General features: G+C 40.9%; 1 protein-coding gene across 8 annotated transcripts in view; it reads right to left on the reverse strand.

Moving 5' to 3' along the window:
* Positions 1-20,619, reverse strand: part of Nfia (nuclear factor I A) — a 544,849-nt gene that overhangs the window by 114,274 nt on the left and 409,956 nt on the right. For all 8 annotated transcript variants that reach the window (XM_052718430.1, XM_052718426.1, XM_052718425.1 and 5 more), the window contains one exon: positions 7,459-7,533. In XM_052718430.1, the coding sequence (XP_052574390.1) occupies positions 7,459-7,533 (75 nt within the window). The remainder of the gene's footprint in view (positions 1-7,458; positions 7,534-20,619) is intronic.

A 20,619-nucleotide genomic window follows, 5' to 3' on the forward strand; every position in this document is an offset into this window, starting at 1 on the left:
ATAGTAGGGCAGGGCCAGCTGAGGACAAAGCCAACATGTGGGTGGGGACACCTCTCACCTTAGTAGCTCATCCTTTTTTGGTTGGCGAGGATGGGATAGAAGTCAAGTTTTGCCACCCATATGTGAATGGGGTTCCTAAGAAATTGTAGAAAATCTTAGTCCTGCCAGCCCATCCCACTTGCTTCCTGATTTTCTATCCAAACACTCACCCCAAATGAGTCAAGGAAAAAAAAACCTGTATGACAAAGCATTCTTCAGAAATAATCCCATTTCAACATTTATTTTTAAATTGTATTGAATTATACTGGTGGAAATCTGTTAAGTTAAGCCAGACAGACTGATTTTTTTTTCTTCCTAAGAGTGTGGCAACATTCATTATTTTCTCTCTGTGTGGGGGCTTGAAAATGAAGCATTAGCAATGCTGTAATACATTTAAAATAAAATAGCTTAGACTTGAAAAAAAAATTAAGGGAAGCAATGCTGTAATACATTTAAAATAAAATAGCTTAGACTTGAAAAAAAAATTAAGGGACTGATCAGCATTTCCTATTATGTAACTTATTTAACAGATTTTCTTTAGAAGCTGCATTTTGTATGTAGACCTGATCTTTTAAAAGGCCTTCCAACCTATTGTCTACTACACACCATACGTTCCTTCCAAGGGCTAGTTCTGGCTTCTGCGCATAAGATGTGTGATGTTCATTTTAAACTTACTAGTGGAGCCCGCTATTGACCACCTAATTATGCCGAGTTCCATTTATAAACATAGCTAACCACTAAGTTTATGGAGACTTTTTGTGCGGCTTTAATAGGATATTGATCGAGAGCATAGTTTGAGTGGCCTGCCATTGAATTGTGTAATGGCAAACAAAGGCAAGGTCATAGTGACTGTTCGTGCTGGGGCTGCAGTCTACTTTTTATCATCATCTTTTTGTTTCTTCCTTTAATGCTGAAACCCAAATGGTTTCTTTCAAATGAAGACCTTGCTTAAGAATATAAATTATTTAAAAAATAATGTCTGTGCCATGGTCATTGTTATTGTGTGCCTTAACAGAGACAGCCAACAGGCTGCCTGCTCAGACAACTTTCTGAGTTTTCCTGCTTCAGTAAAGATAGAAAGAACTGCAACTATTTAAGTGGTGACCCCCAAAGGACGGGGTACTAGAGACTTCTCATCTGAGACCCACTTCTTCATTAGTCTTTCCATGTAAGAACAATTTGTATTTTCAAGTTTTAGCTTATTCCTACCAAAGTCTCATGTTCTTACTGTGACTTTCAGCTGAGTTAATTCTGTTTCAGTATTTCTGCTACATCAAGTTAGACTGTGGTCAATGGTTCCTACAAAACTTCTGGCCTGAAAACCTATGTGCATGGGTATGGGCGCTGGAAGCCATACCAAGGACTTGAAAAAGAAGTTTAAAAACGAACTGTATTCGGAACTCTGTCGTGATTTCTGTGTGAGAATATCAACAGTGCACATTCCCAAGGCAGGAAACAGCCACTAGGGTGCCACCTCATGCCAGGCTGAGGCACAGGCCTGTTCCATTCACTGCCACTCTCCATTGACAAACAACTCAGGAACCCGAAGTCCACCCGGCAGCCAGGCTTTGTGGCAGAGCCAGGGCAATTCATCTGCTGGACTTTAATAGATTCTGCAGCCATGCAGCAGGAACCAGAGCACAGGCTGAGTGGTTGAGAGTGGTTTTCACACCCAGAGACTCTAAGGCCAGTCACAGTGGACTGAGAATCCTGGCTTTGCCGAATTCCAGGGCTGTGAAGTCATCCTGAGCCACGAAGTTTACTTAACCCTTGCCGCCAGTTTGGGTGTACAAACCACGCTGGCAATCAGAACCGACAGACCAGAGGCACAATGGCCTGTGTGTATCTGTGGTTTTACTCTTTCCCACTGAGGCCTTTAAGGTTTCAGAGTCACTCCAGCAACTTCAAGGAAAACAGTCAGCACTTTAGAAGGAAATGAGCAGTAGTGGGGTTTGGAGCCGAACTTTTTGAGTTCACACCAGGAGGGACATTTGGCAGCCTCAGAGCACATACTTTGAGGAAACGCTGGCACAAAATAAACAAGAGTGGGCTTGACAGAGAGCCCTTGAAGCAGCGACATTCAGCAGCCAGCAGAATGGCTCTCCATGGCAGCTCATGGGAGGGGCCTATCTGAAAATGCCTGTAGAGGGCTTTGTGTAATAAAGCGCCATCTCAACAGATGGCTCCTGTCTCCTCCTTCATGGGATTATGCTAAAACAACCTCAGTGATTCGGAACCACAGTCGCTCCCGGGAGCCTCTGCCCTGTACTGAATTCTTCCTTTTCTCTGGCCCAGCGTGCAGTGGTCTGTGTTTTCTCCCTCTTGTGGAACAAGGTAATAAATAAGGAGAAGTGCTTTCAGATGGTCCTGCCACGTGTGGAGACAGGCAACAGAACAAATCCATACTTTCAGCTACAGTACTTCCTTTGCTACAGTTCACAAACATTAGATGATGATGGCGAAAAATGAAAGGGTGTGGGCAAGAGACTAGGATGAAGGAGTCCATGGGGGACGGCAGCTCCCGCGGGCCAGTCCCGAGTCCCAGCAGTTCCTTGCATTTGATCCAAGCATTTATTGTCAGGCAGCCCGGCTGTCTAGTGTAACTTTCACCTAGGAATTTGTGGGGCTCAGTTTCTTTGTCTTTGCCACCTTGGAGGTGGCACTATCATCAGAGACAACAAAATCAGCAGATAGTTATTTCAGGGACTCTTCCTTTGCAAATACTGAAACAGCACTCCCCACTTTATCATGGTTAAAGCCTCGCCAGAATCCTGGGGGAAGTAAATATTTTTACGATCAAATTTAGAAGGTTAACACTAAGTGTCTGGAAAGAGAAACCTTCCATGCAAGAGGATTCTGAGTGATATGAAGAAGTATCCACACTGTGTGTGGTCACCACTAGCTGTGACTGTGATGAAGTAAAAAACCAGGTCAGATTTGATCACCAAGGAAGAAATTCAGAGGAAATAAGGAACTCTGACATGAGGGCTAGTAAAATACCCATATGAGGGGCAAAACAACAGATCCATCCAAGAGGGGTGTGTGTGTGTGTGTGTGTGTGTGTGTGTGTGTGTGTGTGTGTGTGTGTGCAGTGTGGATAGGTGGAACACAGCGCGTTCAGGGCAGTAAGATGATCCTGCATGACATATAATAGTAGATACGTGCTGTTACACCTTTGTGGAGATACTTAGAATGTATAACAGGAACAAAAACACAAGAGGAAACCCTAATGTAAACTACAGACTTTAGTTAATAATTGTGTGTCAATATTAGCTCACCTATAGTAAGAATTGTAGCAAACTACCCAAAGTTGTTACTAACAGGGGTCATAGTTAGAGATGGGGCATAAGGGATTCTGTGGTTTGCTAACTGAAAATGATAAACTTAAAAAATTGCTCTAATATATGTTTTTCCCCCAGGATTGGTGATGTAGCTAATTGGTATGGGACTTACCTAGCATGATGAGACTCTGGGTTCAATTTACAGCACCATCTGAATTAAAAATATGAAATCTACTAATTGAAAACAAATCATACTGAAAATAAATCTAGGGAAAATATAATTGTGTATTTTATTTGTTCAATTTTGCACTATAGCAATCCTTTAAAAATGCAATAGTTTAAAGATATATCACCTCAACAAGAAAGGATGAATCAATCAAAGCCCAGAATCCTTTGGTCTATTTTACTCTATGATGGAGTTACAAGAGCCATCACAATAGAGGCTTGCAGGAGCAAGATGCTCAGTGTTTTTGAGTACCACAGCATCCTTCATCTGTGAAAAGGGACAGTGGCCCAGACACAGAAGCACCAAGTGAAGCAGTGTCCACATGTCCGGACTAAAGCACAACTATGTGTTTGGTAATTCTCACTCACATAATTTTTCATATTCAAACTGAACAATGCAGGGCTAACATCCTGGGTCTCAGCAACACACTGCCAGTTAGCTTATTCCTGTTTCAAGAATGCAGAATGCTCCTCAGCTCTACTTATCTGCAAAAGTATTCCCCTGCAGCCCTAAAACAGAGGCTCAGCTCTCCTCATGTGGATACAGGAAGAGAAGGGGCAACCCATTTCTGAGGAATGAGCAAGGACTCACCTTCTTTATGCAGCTTGGATAGCATGCTCTGCTAAGCAGTTTTTGTCAACCTGACACAAACTAAGAGAGGAAACCTCAATTGAGGAACTGCTGCCATCAGACTGGCCTATAGGCATGTCTATAGGGCATTTTACTAATTAATGATTGATATGGGTGGGCCAAGCCTACTGTGAGAAGTATCAAAGTATCACTCCTGGGGAAGTATTCCTGGATTGTCTAAGAAAGCAGGCTGAGCAGGCCAGTAAGCAGCATCCCTCTGTGGTCTCTGCTTCAGTTCCTGCCTCCAGGTTGCTGCTTTGGCTTCCTTTGAAGATGGAGTGTGACCTGTAGGCACATCAACCCTTTTTCCCCTTAAGTTATTTTTTGGTCAGTGTTTATCACAGGAACAGAAACCTAACTATGGCATATGCCTTTGAGAAAGGTGTTCAGGTTGAGAAGCAGAGCTTGGGGATCCCTATTCCAGTAGCCAAGGCGATCTCTAAAATAAACCTTGACAAACCTAGATTAAAGATCTACAAGGAAGAGAGGGTCTCTGGCATAGAGTTGACCAGTTTGGCCTGAAGCCATGGTTTAGCTGATGCAGCCCAGTCCTACTCTTGCCAAACTGTTGCAGTCAGCACAAGGCCATGTGTGAGTGAGTCCTGGAGCGATTACACAGCAGTGTGCAGAATCGGAAAGCACTGAGAAGCTGAAGGAGGCCCACAATGCCAGGCCTTTGCTAACCAGCCCCCTGCACAGGCACAGGAAATAATCCAAGACACTCTGCAAACTTAGCCCCAAGGGCAGGCATCCCCTCTGGCAGTCTTGAAGGAACATGTAAAATTCACTTGGCAATCATACTGCCTTAGACTCAGTGGAGGGCTAATCAATCTTGGCTCTAAGACCTGAAAAGAAAATAAGGGAAGGGAGGAAGGGCGAGATGCCAGGGATGTTTCTGAGCTGTCTGGCCTCTTACAACCCCCAGACCTTGGAACTCTGCTGGTAATGAAGACTAATGCAAGATTTGAGCAGCCAAGGCAGAATGAAACAGGCGAGAGCTCTAATATTAGAGTGAAAAGGTTTTTTTTTTTTTTTTAAATCAAGGCTATGCTTGGATCTCAATAAAGCTTCAATAAATATACTTCCCTCTAATGCTGCTATGACTGATACACTCTGATAAGACATACTCTTTATGTGCTATTATTAGTAAGAGCATAAGAAAAATGTAGAATATTGACCATCTTTAATATATGGGCATTATTATCTGTCTATGGCCAGATCCTAGACCGGCTAATCAACCATGCGCTAACCAGGGAAGCACACGTCTTCCTGTCAACAAAGCCATCTAAGCTCCCCCTCAGCCGGCACTTTGGACACATTTAACATAATACAGTCACAGGATCTCCACTGCAGGCCACCACCTGGTCCTTTGACTGCCTCCCTTTGAGGATTCCACCATGACCACCCAGAAGTTCCTCACCACCAATGGCAGCCTCCCTGACTGCCAGAATTCTAGGGCGCACAGTTGCCTTTCCATTACTTAGCCTGCCTGGTCTTAAATAGAAAAGTTTCTCAACTCCCCCTGAGTTAGTCTCAGAGTAGACATTGTAGCCACAGCAAGGCTTAGCTGAAGCATTTACTTACTGTTTGACTTTGAATAAATGACTTCAACTAGATAAATGATCCTTACAGTCACCTGTAACCTTAGAGTTTGTTGCCAGGATTAACTGATGCACCCTTCTCCAAGGCCTAGCAGAGTGCTCAGCAAATACTAAATGTTCAAGAATCCCTGGGTTTTCCTTCAGGCCCACATCATATCCTATTTTTTTGGACCCTCAAGATTATTCCAGGCTGTGATGACTGAAACAAGAGCTAAAAGAATCTAGGCTTGGAAGATCAAGCTGGCTTGATTTTCCTGGCATCTATTAGGGCCAACTGGTTTACCAAGGCACTCTTGTGAGCCTATAACACATACACCATGGGCTACAATCTCCATTTCCTTCCATAAAGAGTTTGATGCCACTTGAAAACCATGTTTAACAATATACACTTACCTACCTTTAGTATTTTCAAAAAGGTAGAGGATATAAGAGTAAGCTTTTAATATTTATGCTTAATTTCACTTTTTTTTTTTTTTTTTTTTTTTTTTTTTTTGGTTTTTCGAGACAGGGTTTCTCTGTGTAGCTTTGCACCTTTCCTGGGACTCACTCTGTAGACCAGGCTGGCCTCGAACTCACAGAGATCCGCCTGGCTCTGCCTCCCGAGTGCTGGGATTAAAGGCGTGCGCCACCACCGCCCGGCTTAATTTCACTTTTTTATTAATTAAATTTATTCACTTATTTTACATCCTGACTGCAGTCTCCCCTCCCTCCTCTCTTCCCATTCCCTCCCCCCACATCCCTGCCCCTCCTCCATCCACTCTTCCTGTTTCTGTTCAGAAAGGGGCAGGCCTCCCATGGGTATCAACAAAGCATGGCATATCAAGTTGAGATAGGACTAAGCTCCTCTCTTTGTATTAAGGCTGGGCGAGGCAACCCAGTATGAGGAATAGTTCCCAAAAGCCAGCCAAAGCATTAAGGGGACCACATGTAGACCAAACTACACAACTGTCATGCATATGTAGAAGGCCTAGATCAGTCCCATATAGGCTCCCCAGCTGTCGGTCCAGACTCCGTGAGCTCCTATGAGCCCAGGTTAGTTGTTGCTGTGGGTTCCCTTGTAATTTCACTTTTAAATTGAGACTGAGAGCAGGTGGTCACTTGAGGAATGCTTTGAAAACAGAGATATTCTGGAGGGAGGGCAAATGGATGTGTGAGGTGCGAAAAGAAGAGACAGAGAGTCAAAGACAGACTTCCATGCTTCTTGGATTTGGATTATGCCATAACAAACATACAATCAATGGGCCTTTGATCAACAGAACTCGGTGGTGGCACGTACTCTTCCGTCATTGCTGTAGTTGTTATCGACAAGCTGGTAATGACCATGCTGTAATGTGCCACTCAAACTGAGAGCATTAGCATTGCTTAAAGGTCAGAAACAAATTCTTCTAAATGCAGAATTCCTCAGAAACCAGAGCAGGGAAGATTCAAGATCTTTTAAAGCCAAGTTCACATTATGCACCCAGGACTATGGGAGACATTCAGTGTCGGTCCTTACCACAACGGCCCCCATTAAAATACTTAATTATTCCTCGCTTAAAAATGTTGGCTTTTAAACAAACTCAGTGGTATAGTTCCTCTAAGGAGAAGAACGAAAAGCGTTTTCTGAAAGCGTTAATGCCCTAAGAGAGGAAACACAAATGGACGGCAAATTTGGATCAAATCAGAGCAAAACTATACTTACTTTGTGACACTCTTACTAGCTCGGTCACACTGAAAACACCTGATGTGACAAAACTGTCCTGGAAGCCCAGATGTCCTGTGGAAACAAAATCAGAAGAAAACCAAGTGTCACAAACAGAAAGTGCTTGACAAAGCAAGTGCAAATACTCATTGCATTATGATTAAGCATGTGCGGTCTAAGTGCACACTCAATATCCTCTGTGCTCTTGTGGGAGGGCACAGTCATTTGGGGACAGACATGGCTTTTGGGTTGAGTCTGGAGGTTGTGGAAAAGTTTTGAAACAACAACTGGGTGATTTTTGAGATGGTTAGGAAAAAAAATCAACAGGAAATCTGAAACAAAAGACAATTTTAAAAGAGAGAAAGAAAAGAGGTGACCCCTGAGGCTTTAGCAATGGGGACCCAGCACCCCTGGGAACCAACCAGGACAGCCAAGCTTTGCAATGGTTTGAGATATTCACCACAGGCATGTCTGATCAGGCTTAGTCGCCTGTTCATTTAAATCAAGCGAGGTTTAAGGGTATTCCCTTCTTTTCTTCGAGAGGTCCTACAGAGGGAACTCTGGAAGAGCCAGACAGGAAATGCAAAGGCAGTCTTTGAAATGCAGAAACGAACCATTTTGTACACAAACAGAAATTCACATTTATTTAGAGAAAGAAGATTTTGTGTTGGTTGATTTTTTATAATATATATTTTATTATATATTATATATGATATAAAAATTATATATATAAATATATAATATATAAATGGTTCAAAATTGTTTCAGCTTTAAATTTTGTGTTTGCTTAATTTTAGCTGGATATAATTAATTTTCTCTAAAATACCCGATTTTGCATCCCACAAACATCGTACAGCTTCATGAAATATTCATTCAGAAATATTAAGCTTACAAATGGCAAGGGGTGCAAGCCTAAGACAGGCAGTTTGCATTCCTGTGCCTACAGTGTGCATTCTGTGCCTTACAAGGCATATTCTACTAGAGAGATCTGCATGTGAAGTCAGCGTAATCTCTACCTGCTTTAAGTGTGACGCACTAGAGCAAGTGTTAGCTGAAGAGATTTTTAAAAAAAATCTTCTTTACAATAAGACGCACACCTTAAGAAATTCAGTGTAAGAAAATGGAGCGATCTGAATGTACAGCAACCCATAAGTAAGAGGATGTGCATGTTTCATGAAAGCTAGTTTTCATACATTGCTGAGGGGAAGAAAACTCAAGTGCTTCAGAGCATGTATACCAGAAAGCTTACTAGATGCCACACACAGGAACGTACAGAAGCAGCCATGTTTTAGAGGGTCATTAGTGGAGCTATGAGTTCGTATTTTGATTACAACAAAGTTTTGAATAATGAAGGATTTTCTAAGTTGTAAAATTTTTCAGTTAATTCTGATAAAACATAGGATAGCTATGGTACTGAAAATAGTTCTAAACTTTAGGATATATACCAATCATGGCCCGCTGTTTAAAATGAAATGGCAAAAGTTCACCTTAAAAGTTCTTAAGAACTTTAATTTATCAAAGCCACCTACAGACGGGTGTATCTAGGAGATCCTATTTAATAAGTGCTGGAGGTACTGTCTCTTGGGCTGAGAGAACTGAGAAGTAAAAACTTTAGCAAATAAATAAAAAAATTCTCTTAAAGAGGCCTTGTCAAAACAGATCATAACATCTCTTTTTTACTGGGCACCATTAAGATCACATTTACCCCACAGACCATAACAAAGGAAATCCGCTACAATGTACACGGCTGTGCACATAACATCCAGAAAAACACAGCTCAATGGGAAGTGCAGCTCTTGCTCATCTCTCCTTGTCCCACAAGTTACTGGCTGACACCTGCTTCGATACCACACCCTGAAAGCCTGTGTTTTCAGGAAAGACTCATAAGAATTTCTGAACTACGTAAGTATAAACATAGACTCCTTAATTCTGCCAGCCCAAACTATCTTCAATACTAGTTTGAGTTTGATGCAAGGACTTGGGAGGAGGGTGACCTTCATCATCCCTCACTGAGCAAACAAATTTGTGGAAACTAGATTCATGTTTAATTGGCTCACCATTGGAATCTTTAAAGTAGCTAGTGAATATATGTGAATAATAAGAGATGAGTTAATCTTTCAACCAGTGATGCTCAAATCTTTTCCTTTGGCCCTCCTGGATTCCAAACTTCTAAACTAAGCATCTACTGGACATGCTATTAAGACACCTCACAGGTAGCCTCAGATCCAACACATCCAAAGTCTTTAGTTTTTTGTGTTGTGTCATCCCCACTCTGGCATTACACAACTGCCTAACCCCATGTGTCCACACTGATTCGGTTTCCAGCATACGCTGTTCCACCTCTCATGTTTCTGCTTTTCCCAAGACTGAGGTTGAGGGCATCGCCAGTTCTCACCACCATGATGGGGAGTCTCCAAACCATCTGCTGTCTACTATTCGTTGACTCACTTGGCATCCTCATCAATCCACCCTCTAATCTGAAGCCAGATCCCTCTCACTGACAGGCAGAACTGACCATTCACTCACTTAATACATATTTACTGAGCAGCTAACCACGGGCCAGGCACTGTGCTGGATCTATGGTCCATAATGTCAGAGAATTTGCAGTTTCACCATAAAGACACATAAAAGTGTTTAAAACAGATTATTAGACAAAGTATAGTCTAACTGACATGAAGTGAACATGTAACAAGAGCATTAGAAAGGATGGTGAGGGAAAACCTTCCCCAAGAGGCGCTGTCTGGAAGGTATGGAGAAGACAGCACAGAGAGAGAACGAGCTATTTGGCAGGTGTACAAAGGCTCCAAGGTCGGCGGAGAGCAACAAGTGCAGAAGAGCCTGCGATCCATCCAATGCATCCAGTGCATTGGAACTGCACGGACTGCCGAATAGAAACCTTGCAAGAGCCCCGCAGGTGTTGCACCAACTCCCTACAGCTCAGTCACTTCCCACCTGCCCTTCAAGACCTAGCTCTCCTGTCTCTCCCAACAGTCTGCTCTAGCTGACCGCACTTCTGGAAGGACTCCTTTCTCTGTTTTCAACCCTGACCAGATGTGCTGTGCATGGCTCTAACACAGTAGCGGGCACACACAATGGCGATTCCCTTTTTCTCGTGTTGAGTGTGCCCCCTCTGAGCCAGCAGTGTCTGTTCTGTGTCAATGTCACTCCAGTTCGAGGGAAGGTACCTGGCAAGCAGGAAGTACTCCAGGGAGACCCTAAGTGAACAGAACTCAAACTGGCCTCAGTGTTGAATAAAAACAGTCACAGAATTTGTTTTCTCACATTTTTTTTTAAAATTAAGGTTGAGCCGGGCGGTGGTGGCGCACGCCTTTAATCCCAGCACTCGGGAGGCAGAGCCAGGCGGATCTCTGTGAGTTCGAGGCCAGCCTGGGCTACCAAGTGAGTTCCAGGAAAAGGTGCAAAGCTACACAGAGAAACCCTGTCTCGAAAAACCAAAAAAAAAAAAAAAATAAAAAAAAAAATAAAATTAAGGTTGAACTAAACCAAGCTCTGGAAAACTAAAGCATTCAAATATAACCAAGCCATCCATGCATATTCCTTCCAAACTGAACAGGACCAAACTGAACAGGGAAAACAACCCACTTCCATGTGGCTTCCACTGGAGAGGATGCCACTGGTTTCTCTGCTAAGAAACTCCTGGGTGTGTGCAATGGTTGCCATTCTGGTCCACTGTTGGGGACAACAAACAAAAGCAGAGTCTGAGAGCCAAGAAATCTAGTCTCACACTTAAACTAGGATCATGGTGACTGAGAGCATCACAAAATAATTTCACCCTTCTCTCTGCAGCCTCCTGTGTCTCAGGATGAAGTGGAAGGTGAGCGTATGTGAATGAGTGTATGCAAGGCAGAAACACGAAAACAGAGAGTGTATTTCACACACTCTTGTGGTAGCATCTCTTCACAGTATGACTGAATTAGATAGATTTTATTTATAACTTGTCACTGACAGACAGAAGGACTGTATAAACACTCTATTTAACTTTGAGTGGCTAGTTTTGTTCCTTCAGTAGTTATTTGAAAACCCACTGATGAACTCTGTTAGCTGATAGCAATAAGACAGGAAACCTAAGAAATGATGGAAAAAGTGAGATGGTGGACATAATTACTAAGCAACCCGAGCAGATTAATCTTTCATTCTCACACACACACATACACAGAGTCATAAAAATGACTTGTAGGGAAATCACACTTATCAGATTTTTCTATCTTATTGCAAGATGAAGAAAAAATGGAAACAAAAATACAAAATAAATTCTGGTAGTTTGAAATTCAGATGTTACTAGCATTAAAGATCTCTGTGAACTCTGGAACTGAGTAAACCCAGTAAACTCCGGAAACACTTCGAGATTTCCATTTTGAGCAGGGCCTCTTAGAAATGACGGGAAAACACGGACTTCTGTTAAGTACACCTGACATGATGCAGCGTTAGACCCGCTCGATGGTCTAGCTCTAAGTCTAGAACAACTGTATAGGAGACTGAAATAGGAACAGGTCTCTTTTCATTTTATGTAAGATGGCTAAAAAGTTCTTTCACTGAAGTTTGTTCAATGAATTCCCAAGTTGAGCATCAGTTTCAATACCTGGGAGTCAGCCATTCTCAGTGGGGCTAGAGCAGCAGAATGTAAAGGGATCTTCTCTTGTAAGTACTTAGAAAAGCCGTCCTCTTTATCTCAATGATATCAGCAATTGTTATGGAAAATGTCATTCTCTGGAAACCAAACCTCATTCCATGGGAGGACTGAACATCTATCTACCTTTGAATGCTAAGGCAGGACAGTAAAAGTTAGGTCTGCCGAGAGATGGTAACCCACTGAACCGCCTGGATGTTGGGGAAGAGAATCAGGAACAAGGCATTGGGAGGGCTGGCCATTAAAGGAAGCTGAGTGTCTCCACACAGGGAAGTTTGTATCAGAAGAGGATACAGATAGGACTTTATACAGGACTAGGTGTTTTTCATGTTCAGATACCAAGGCCGTCCTTGTCCTGAACTATCAGATCTCATCTGGTTACGGATGCAGCCTGACTGCAGTGCACAGCCAGTTTCATTAAGTGATGACTTCCATTCTCTTCTTAGGAACTGAGTTGCCACCATAGTCAATCACAGGCTAAGAACGAAGCCTTTCTAGGCCATGTTCCTTGGCCACTGAGAAGGAAAAAGGTCCCTTATCCTCACCCTATCTTATTCCAGCAGTAGTCTGGGTGTCCTGGGATATCACTGTACTAGCTTCTCAGAGGCCACTAGTTCCATAAAGAAAACTCCTCCTTGGAGTTCATGTTCTCCTCTGTGTACTGAACGAGCCTAAAAGTGCTCGAGCGATATGGCTCCATGTATTTCTGCTCAATAAATAAGGTGAAGTTAAACTTGACTTTGCCCAAAAGGCCAAAAATCAATAATGTGAAGTTATAAAGGATTTCTGTTGCACTTTCTTATGTCACTAGTCTCCCACCTCAATGGCATCATCTCTGCACCCTGTCAATGAACCAGAAGGGCATTGCTGTAGCTTACAAACTTACATTGTCAAAGCCCATTCTCTCTGTGCAGGATTTGGTCAGTGACTTAGATAACCTTATTTGGTGGGCCTCTATTGTAGCATGTAAATTACTACATTTTTACTGACACTGAAATAGTTAACTTCTATACTCAATTTGGATAGCTCAGAAAACAGGTGTTTCAGGAATTAAATTTACTTCTATGGGTTCAATAAAACCAAATTCTAACTTTAGCCTAATTTATGTTACATGATGACTAAATCATTTGTCGTTCATTGGAGAAATTTATGATATTTCTGGTTTCTGGAACAATTCCTTGTATTAAAAACATGAAGAATTCACATGTCTATTTGTAAAGACAGAAGCATGATATAATACATATTATTTTGCTTTGAAATTTCAGAAGATTTAAATTAAAATTTGAGATTTAAATATCAGAAGCTTTTAACTAAAGTACATTTGATTGCTTGATGATTTCACAAGGTTTATTTGTTTGCTACAAGCAACTGAATAATTAGTGAAAGGACCACATTTATTAGCAAAACATCTAAAATTCAGAGAAATTTTTTAACTTATTGGTATGTTTGTGAATGTTGGCTGCATGACATCATGGAATAACATGGATATGGAGGAACCATCAAGGCCACCTATTAGTAGAGTGACCAATACTTACTATGATTTAACGAAGATATTTTGATTAATAAATGTCAAGTTTTTTTTTAATCCATTAAGTATGTGCTTCTTCCTGTAAATTTCCAAACATCTCACTTTTGCCCTTTGGTAAAGGCAGATTAAATCTCTCTCTCTTCCACCCTGCGACCCTTCAAATATCTGAGGATGAGCTTTCAAGCCTGTTCCCCTCTTCCGGGCTGAACCTCCTTCTAGTCATTGTTTTGTTTTGTTATTTGTTTGCCTGTTTTATAATATTAAATTGATTTCCCTGTTTAGACCACAACAGAAATGGATATTTTGCAAGTGGAGACTTGTGTAAGAACAGAGAATTATTAACTTTGGAGATTGTGTTTTCAAATATGCCATTGAAATATAAACAATTGGAAAAAAATTTATATCAACTAAGTTAAGCCACTATACTTAGCATAGAAGAAGCATTAGTTTACACATTTGATTTTTTAACAATTAATTTTGATGCTCTTAAATTAACTTAGTTTTGAACTAAAAGGGCGATTTGGACCAGTATCTTACTGCTTTCATGTTCAAATCAAAGCTGGCTACAAACATGGACAGTAACAACTGGTAATTGACAAATGGCTGGAACTATTTGTAATAACTCCAGCTTCTACTATGAGCCCTTGCATACATTAGGGAAAAATAAGGAAATTTATTCCCTGAATACATCTGAAACTGATTATCTTAAATGAAACAGACATGGAACTGGATCACCCGAGGGCTACCCTGGTTCATGGGTGTAAAACAGCAGAAAACCTTCATGGCCCATCACCCTGCCTTTCCTTTTTAGGTCTAATTCACGTGGCTGTGAAACCATTAACAGAGCTCAGCTCACTAAACCAGCATAAGACACGGGCAATGACAAGGAGAGGCGATGACCAGCAGCTATGTGCCAATTTTCAGACACTCAAAACTGATTTTGGTTCACTAAGCAAGGAAAGAAAATCATTGATGAACTGAAGCAATACATCGTTAAAAAAATGCTTTCAATTACGTTTCCAAGGCTACAGAGAAAAGCAAATCTAAAGAGCTATTTTATACATAGGGATCTGTAGTTTTCCAAATTCTATAACATTAGTTAATATTTAAGATCATAGAGAGCTTCCATTGTTTAGGCATTTTAATTTGTACAATTCTTGCAATAATCACTCTATCATTAATGCCATAATTTGTAGTGTTTATTCAATCATAGAGTCTACATTATACATTTCTGCAGAAACTATTGCAGGTTACAAATCATGTAGGCCATGGTACTTTGAAGTTTGCTGGTCTAGCACAAACACAAAGTATTTTAGAGGTACCAGATAATTCTTTGTGAAATATAACAGAATGAATTAGACTGTTCAGGCCACATCGGGTAAGTACAATGAAGTAACACCTTTTAAGACTTTAAAGTCATGTAATGCAATTCTAGGCTGGATTTTTCTTGTTCAAAAGAAGTAGAATAGGAGTGATTGGAAGAGAAAAGGGCCAATATTTGACAACAGAAATCAGCATAACCTTTTAACTGCAGCAGCCATGGGTGACTGCCCTTCGACCTTGGAAGATTATGTGGGATTTCAATGACAACAGCTGGAAGTGAGCATGTGTGAATAGAGTACAGATCTGAGGCCTGGTACAAAAGGCTGCACAATCTGGGCCCAGATCACAGTGCTGATTAGAAATTGTTTCCTGGTCCTGGCTTAATAGAGTGTGATCAAGAAAGTTGGTGAGAGGTTTTTTTGTTTTAAAGTTTTCTTTTAATTTTTTTTCCCCAAGAAAGAAATCATTGGTGGATTTCGTCATCCTTCATTTTCTTCCCCAGCTGTACAGTTCACATTCTCATATGAAACAGGTTCACAGAGATAAGGTATAACTTTTTTTTTTTACATATTACATTTCAAAGACAACATATCTTGAAGTTTAATAATGCTTTCCTTGGGTGCTTAAATAATCTCTACTGTGGACATTTCATTGGGAACCATCACAGAGACAGAGGCAGACACACACACAGGCACACGGTGGCAGTGGTGGCAGGTGGGGGGACCACCATTAGGAACTATAAGTTTCTCATCAACAGTATAGAACACACTGCATGCCCTCACTCAGTGCATGTGGATGAATGAACATCATCTAGCCTAGTTTTTTTTTTTTTCTTGGCATGTAGACTCGTGCTACTGCGTAAGTATTTCATGATTTCACTCTTTGCTTTACTTCATGAATGTGTTAGCAATGTTAAGTCTGTAGGCTTGCTCACTCAACAAGGACATAAGAAAAGATGAATTCCAAAGAGGTTAACCTAACCTAACAGATACAGAGACAATGGCTCAGAGCTATGGTCACTTTAATCCACGAAACCCTCGTTCCTTGGGCTGAAACACAGATATGCTGATGCGTGTGCACTTTCACTTCTCATTGCTCTGAAACCACCAAAACGATGCCACATGATTACTGAAAGGACACGGTGCTGTGACTCATTTATGCTGTTTTGGTTTTACAATGCACTCTATCTTACCTTGCACCGCTCTGGATTTTGCTGATTACTCTTCTTGCAATATCAAATTAGCAATTACTTAGCTTCAGTAGGGGTGGCCTTGCAACTCTGCAAATAATTACCTATGTCTGGCAAAACCAACCTGGTTGAGTGGTATGGAACAAACAGAAGCTGGTGGCACTGTCTTCCAACTCAGACACAGGCCATCTGCCCACATCCTTCTATAGCAACTGTACATGTTCTTCCAAATGAGCCATGGGGCAGCGTGTTTTTCAGAACAGATCAAATCCATTTACTGTTTCAAAATTCTATAAACAGAGTATTAAGGAAGTCAATCCCCAGAGCAACTATATGGGTGTTGGCCTTAGTCTAATGGGAGCTCCTGCCAAACTCACATATTTGTGCAATTATTGGTTTATATTGTCCTTTGCAGCTCTCAGAGAAGGAAAGGCCACTGTGTGCGATCTCAGTTCACTTTAGGACTGGGTCTGGCTGGTGACAGGTACACATGATAAATGTTCCAGAAGGCTGACCTAATTTCCGTTGAAGTGAGTGTTTTGCTAAGAACATTCCCTCAAAGTGTCAGCTTGCAACAGAGTCCCAAACCTGCCAGTGTCTGTTACCACTGCTTGCGAAACTTTACTTAAAGTGAAGCAAATTTTGCCTTGTTCAGTACACTTCTCCAGAATTAGTTTTAAATCTATCCATATTTGAAGCCCAATTTCAGATGTGTAATCATCAAACATGCTAAGTGTGACAGTTTTTAGTTGTTTGTGATTAGAAAAGCCCAACTCTCTGAGCTAAATGTAAATTGGGATAGACGTGAAATACATTTGCCTTTTCTTGCATAGGATGATCCATATGCCAAAATTTTGCCATTCAAAAATTATGTTTGTATGGTATTATTTACACATAGTAAGTAGAAGTACCATGAATGTTAGAATCCTAAATCATACTAAGGTTTAATCTCCTTGTCTTAAATCGACACTAATGGTTGCACCTACCACAGAAGTTTGTTGTTAGGAACAAAGATCTAGTAAATTTTAAATGTTCATCAAAGAACCTTGAGTATAGAAAGGTATGGTATGGCTCATATCATTAATCTTATAGAAACTTTAATAGAAGAAAATTCTAGTTACTTCTGTCCTTTTGACATGGAATATTAAATATCCACATGTACACATAAATGAAAATGTTGATAATCTAATTTATTTGAGTAAATATTTGGGTAAAATAAAATTATTTTCCAAAGCAAGTAATACAAAACTTGTTCAAAACAAACCCTCTGATAGGTTTTCCCAGGTTATTCCAAAATAAAGGGATTAATAGGACTCAGCTTCTAAATTAGTTAAAAAAAAAATAGGTACAAATCTAATCCCCAACTATAATCTTATTTATGCATAAATGTACTTATCTGTAACATTCACAATAACTACTATTTCAATTTCCAAATATAATTTTAAATATAACTTGCTTTTATAAATTTTATAAATGGACCTAAAGTGCATTTTTCTGAAGTAGACGAAGTTTTTTCATGGGGAAAGAAAACAACAGCTTCCCTTCTCCCGAGTTTCACTTTATTTATTTTTTTTTAAGGATCTGGTTTCCTGAAAACTCCTGTTGATATCTAATGTGTCCATGCTGTTTGCTCTAGAAAATGGGTATTTAGAAGCTAGTTTTAAAAATTTTTTCAAATAAAAGCCATTTACATTTTTTAAAAAATGGGAAGTGCTTCTGACAGTTTTAAATGGGTAGGATATAAGCAATTATTATGCATATTAAGTGAGGAAAAACTCATTTTTGTTAGGGCCTCCACATTCTGGCTTCATACCTCCACATAAACAGAGAGCTGCCGGAAAGCCTCACTAAAGATGGGGTTTTGGTTCCTCGTAGTTCAAAATCAATGCTAAGAGAGTTTGGCCTTTTAGGCAGGAGGATGATCGACAGGCTTCACTTTACAGACTTTGATCACTGAAGCACTCTGGGATGCAGGCAGTCTCCTTGATTTTAGGGAACAGGACCTTTGTTCTCACAAAATGGACTGAGTCTCTCTCGGACTCAGCTGGAAGACAGCATGCTCACATTCTCAGAATTACTGCACTGCTTCTCATCAGGGCCGTCAGCATTTTGAAGGGCTTGGCTTCCAGAGTTTAGAAGGAAACTGTTCACTGCAGGACACTTAGCAACCCTGCACAGTAGTCTTCACCACTGACTGCTGACATTTCCCTAGGAAAACCAAAAAGGACCTCCCATTTTGACGTCCCTCCTCCACCCAGTTTAGAAAAGCTGCCTTCAGACCTCACCACATATTTAATACTGAATAATCTTATATGGAAACTATCTGACACATTGGATCCAATGCTCCAGTGCAAACTATCAGAAGCCAGGCATTAAAACTATAGCTGCTACAGAAATCTGAAGTAATATATAAAACTGCAAAACATATATACATTCTGTTCTCTACCATGAGTGCAAAGATGTAGGTGAAATAAGACTGAACATAGGACCCAAATGACCATGTCCCTACCTCTAAAAGAGGATACTACCACCCCTGAAATAGAACAATCCAGGTAACCACAGGCTGCATGATGTCAACCAGTCAGCAGGTCCAACAGTGGCCTAAGTTACCTGCTAGTTGAGGACTAGGGTAACTCTGCCAGTTTTCTCTGAATGTCTGCTGTCTAATCATTCTGATATTTTTCAGACTATCTATCGTGTTCCCACTAGTAAAAAGTAAGGGCAGATACCCAGTGCCAAGTTGGCAAAGTCCTTTTGCCTTATAAATTACAATAGGTTATCCCCTTAGTTATTTCTGTCCCTAACCCAAGGAGACCCATAAACCTCTGCAAGGTTGCAGAATAGTCACAGATGAGGCAGGAACCCTTGTATGCAGGCCCACACGTTTAACTTCATTTATGTCCTAAAACACCCTCACCGAGCAAAGCGTGTTTAAATCAGATGTAAGCTGTCAGGGACACTACCATAGGCATCTCTCACTCTAATCTTAGAAGCAGTGCCATAAAGGACATGAACTGTAGCTATCTTGAAGGTGGAGCCCTTCTGGCTACTGCTGATGAAGCCTACGTTATTCTGCTTTTTTTTTTTTTTTATAGCAATCACTTGTACAAAAGTTAGTAGTGTTCAGGGCTAATTTCTGGGGTTCCAATTACCATCAAAGGTGTTAGAAGCCAAATGTGATTTGTTTTTAAAGATGCCTTAAATATTTCCTAGGTTATTTTTTCTACAGCTTTATTTATTCATTCAATAAACACTTATTGCTGCTAATCTAAGAACCATATACAGGTGAACTCAGAACATACACCAACCAACTCTGTGTCCGCAGCCTAGGAAAAACAGCTTTTCAGGCAGATGTAATGATGACTTCCTGATATTATTTCTATATGCGGAGTGTAGTGCAAACACATACTTGTTTGAACCAATCACAATTCCATGAAGTGATTACTAGGGAGATATTTTTAATTTTTATAGCTTTTTAAAAATATATGTATAGACATAGGTCTCACTCAGTTACTATCTTTGTGACCTGAAGTAAGTTAACTACGTTTTCATCAATTTATTTCGGAACACTTGTTGGATCCCCTTCTGCTCTGGGTACTGTGGCTGGCAAGAGGCTCCGTATATCGGAACTTCAGGTACTTGCAGTCAGTGGGAGGAGGTCATATGAGAGTTGGTCTATGGAAGGGTACAGGGCTCTCCGGGTAGAAGCAGCTTCTGAGAAGACTGGTCAGGAAAGATTCCCTGGAGGCTCAGGATGGCCTATACAAGCCTGCTAAGACTTGCCTGAGTAGCCAAGCAAAGCTGAAAGGAGGCAGCACATCTCTTCATGTGTGCCCAAATAAAAGAAACAGGTGAGGGCTGATCTCTTCTGAGTGCTCAGTCTGAGCCTGAACTTAACTCTGCTTTGTCCTGTGTCATTTCCTTCTTGCTATGATAGCTTTGATTTTTGGCTAAAGCAGTTGAGCATAGCCTTACGGTTTTCAGGCAACTAACTCAAGGTCACATAGCCAGTGACAACCAAGCAGGATTTCAACTCAAGCAACTTACCCTCAGCTACAGAACCATGCCCAAACTTAATGATAAGCCACTGACTCTAGAGGTCTGAGCCTTGGAAAACAATCAGAAGATGATGCTATGGGCAGGATGACCATGACTGTCATCACCATACATGTATGCATGTCTGGCCTGGCCTACAGACAGTAGCTTTGTTTTCCATACTACTTGCTGTGGGATGGTCTGTATGTCAAATGTGTTGCTGATTGGTCAATAAATAAAACACTGATTGGCCAGTAGCCAGACAGGAAGTATAGGCGGGACTAACAGAGAGGAGAATTGAGAGAACAGGAAGGCAGAGGGAGACACTGCCAGCCACCGCCATGACAAGCAGCATGTGAAGATGCCGGTAAGCCACAAGCCACGTAGCAAGGTATAGATTTATAGAAATGGATTAATTTAAGATATAAGAACAGTTAG

Source organism: Peromyscus californicus, unplaced genomic scaffold (genome assembly GCF_007827085.1).
Source record: "Peromyscus californicus insignis strain IS unplaced genomic scaffold, ASM782708v3 Scaffold_5__1_contigs__length_169319896, whole genome shotgun sequence".
NCBI classification, from domain to species: Eukaryota; Metazoa; Chordata; class Mammalia; order Rodentia; family Cricetidae; genus Peromyscus; species Peromyscus californicus.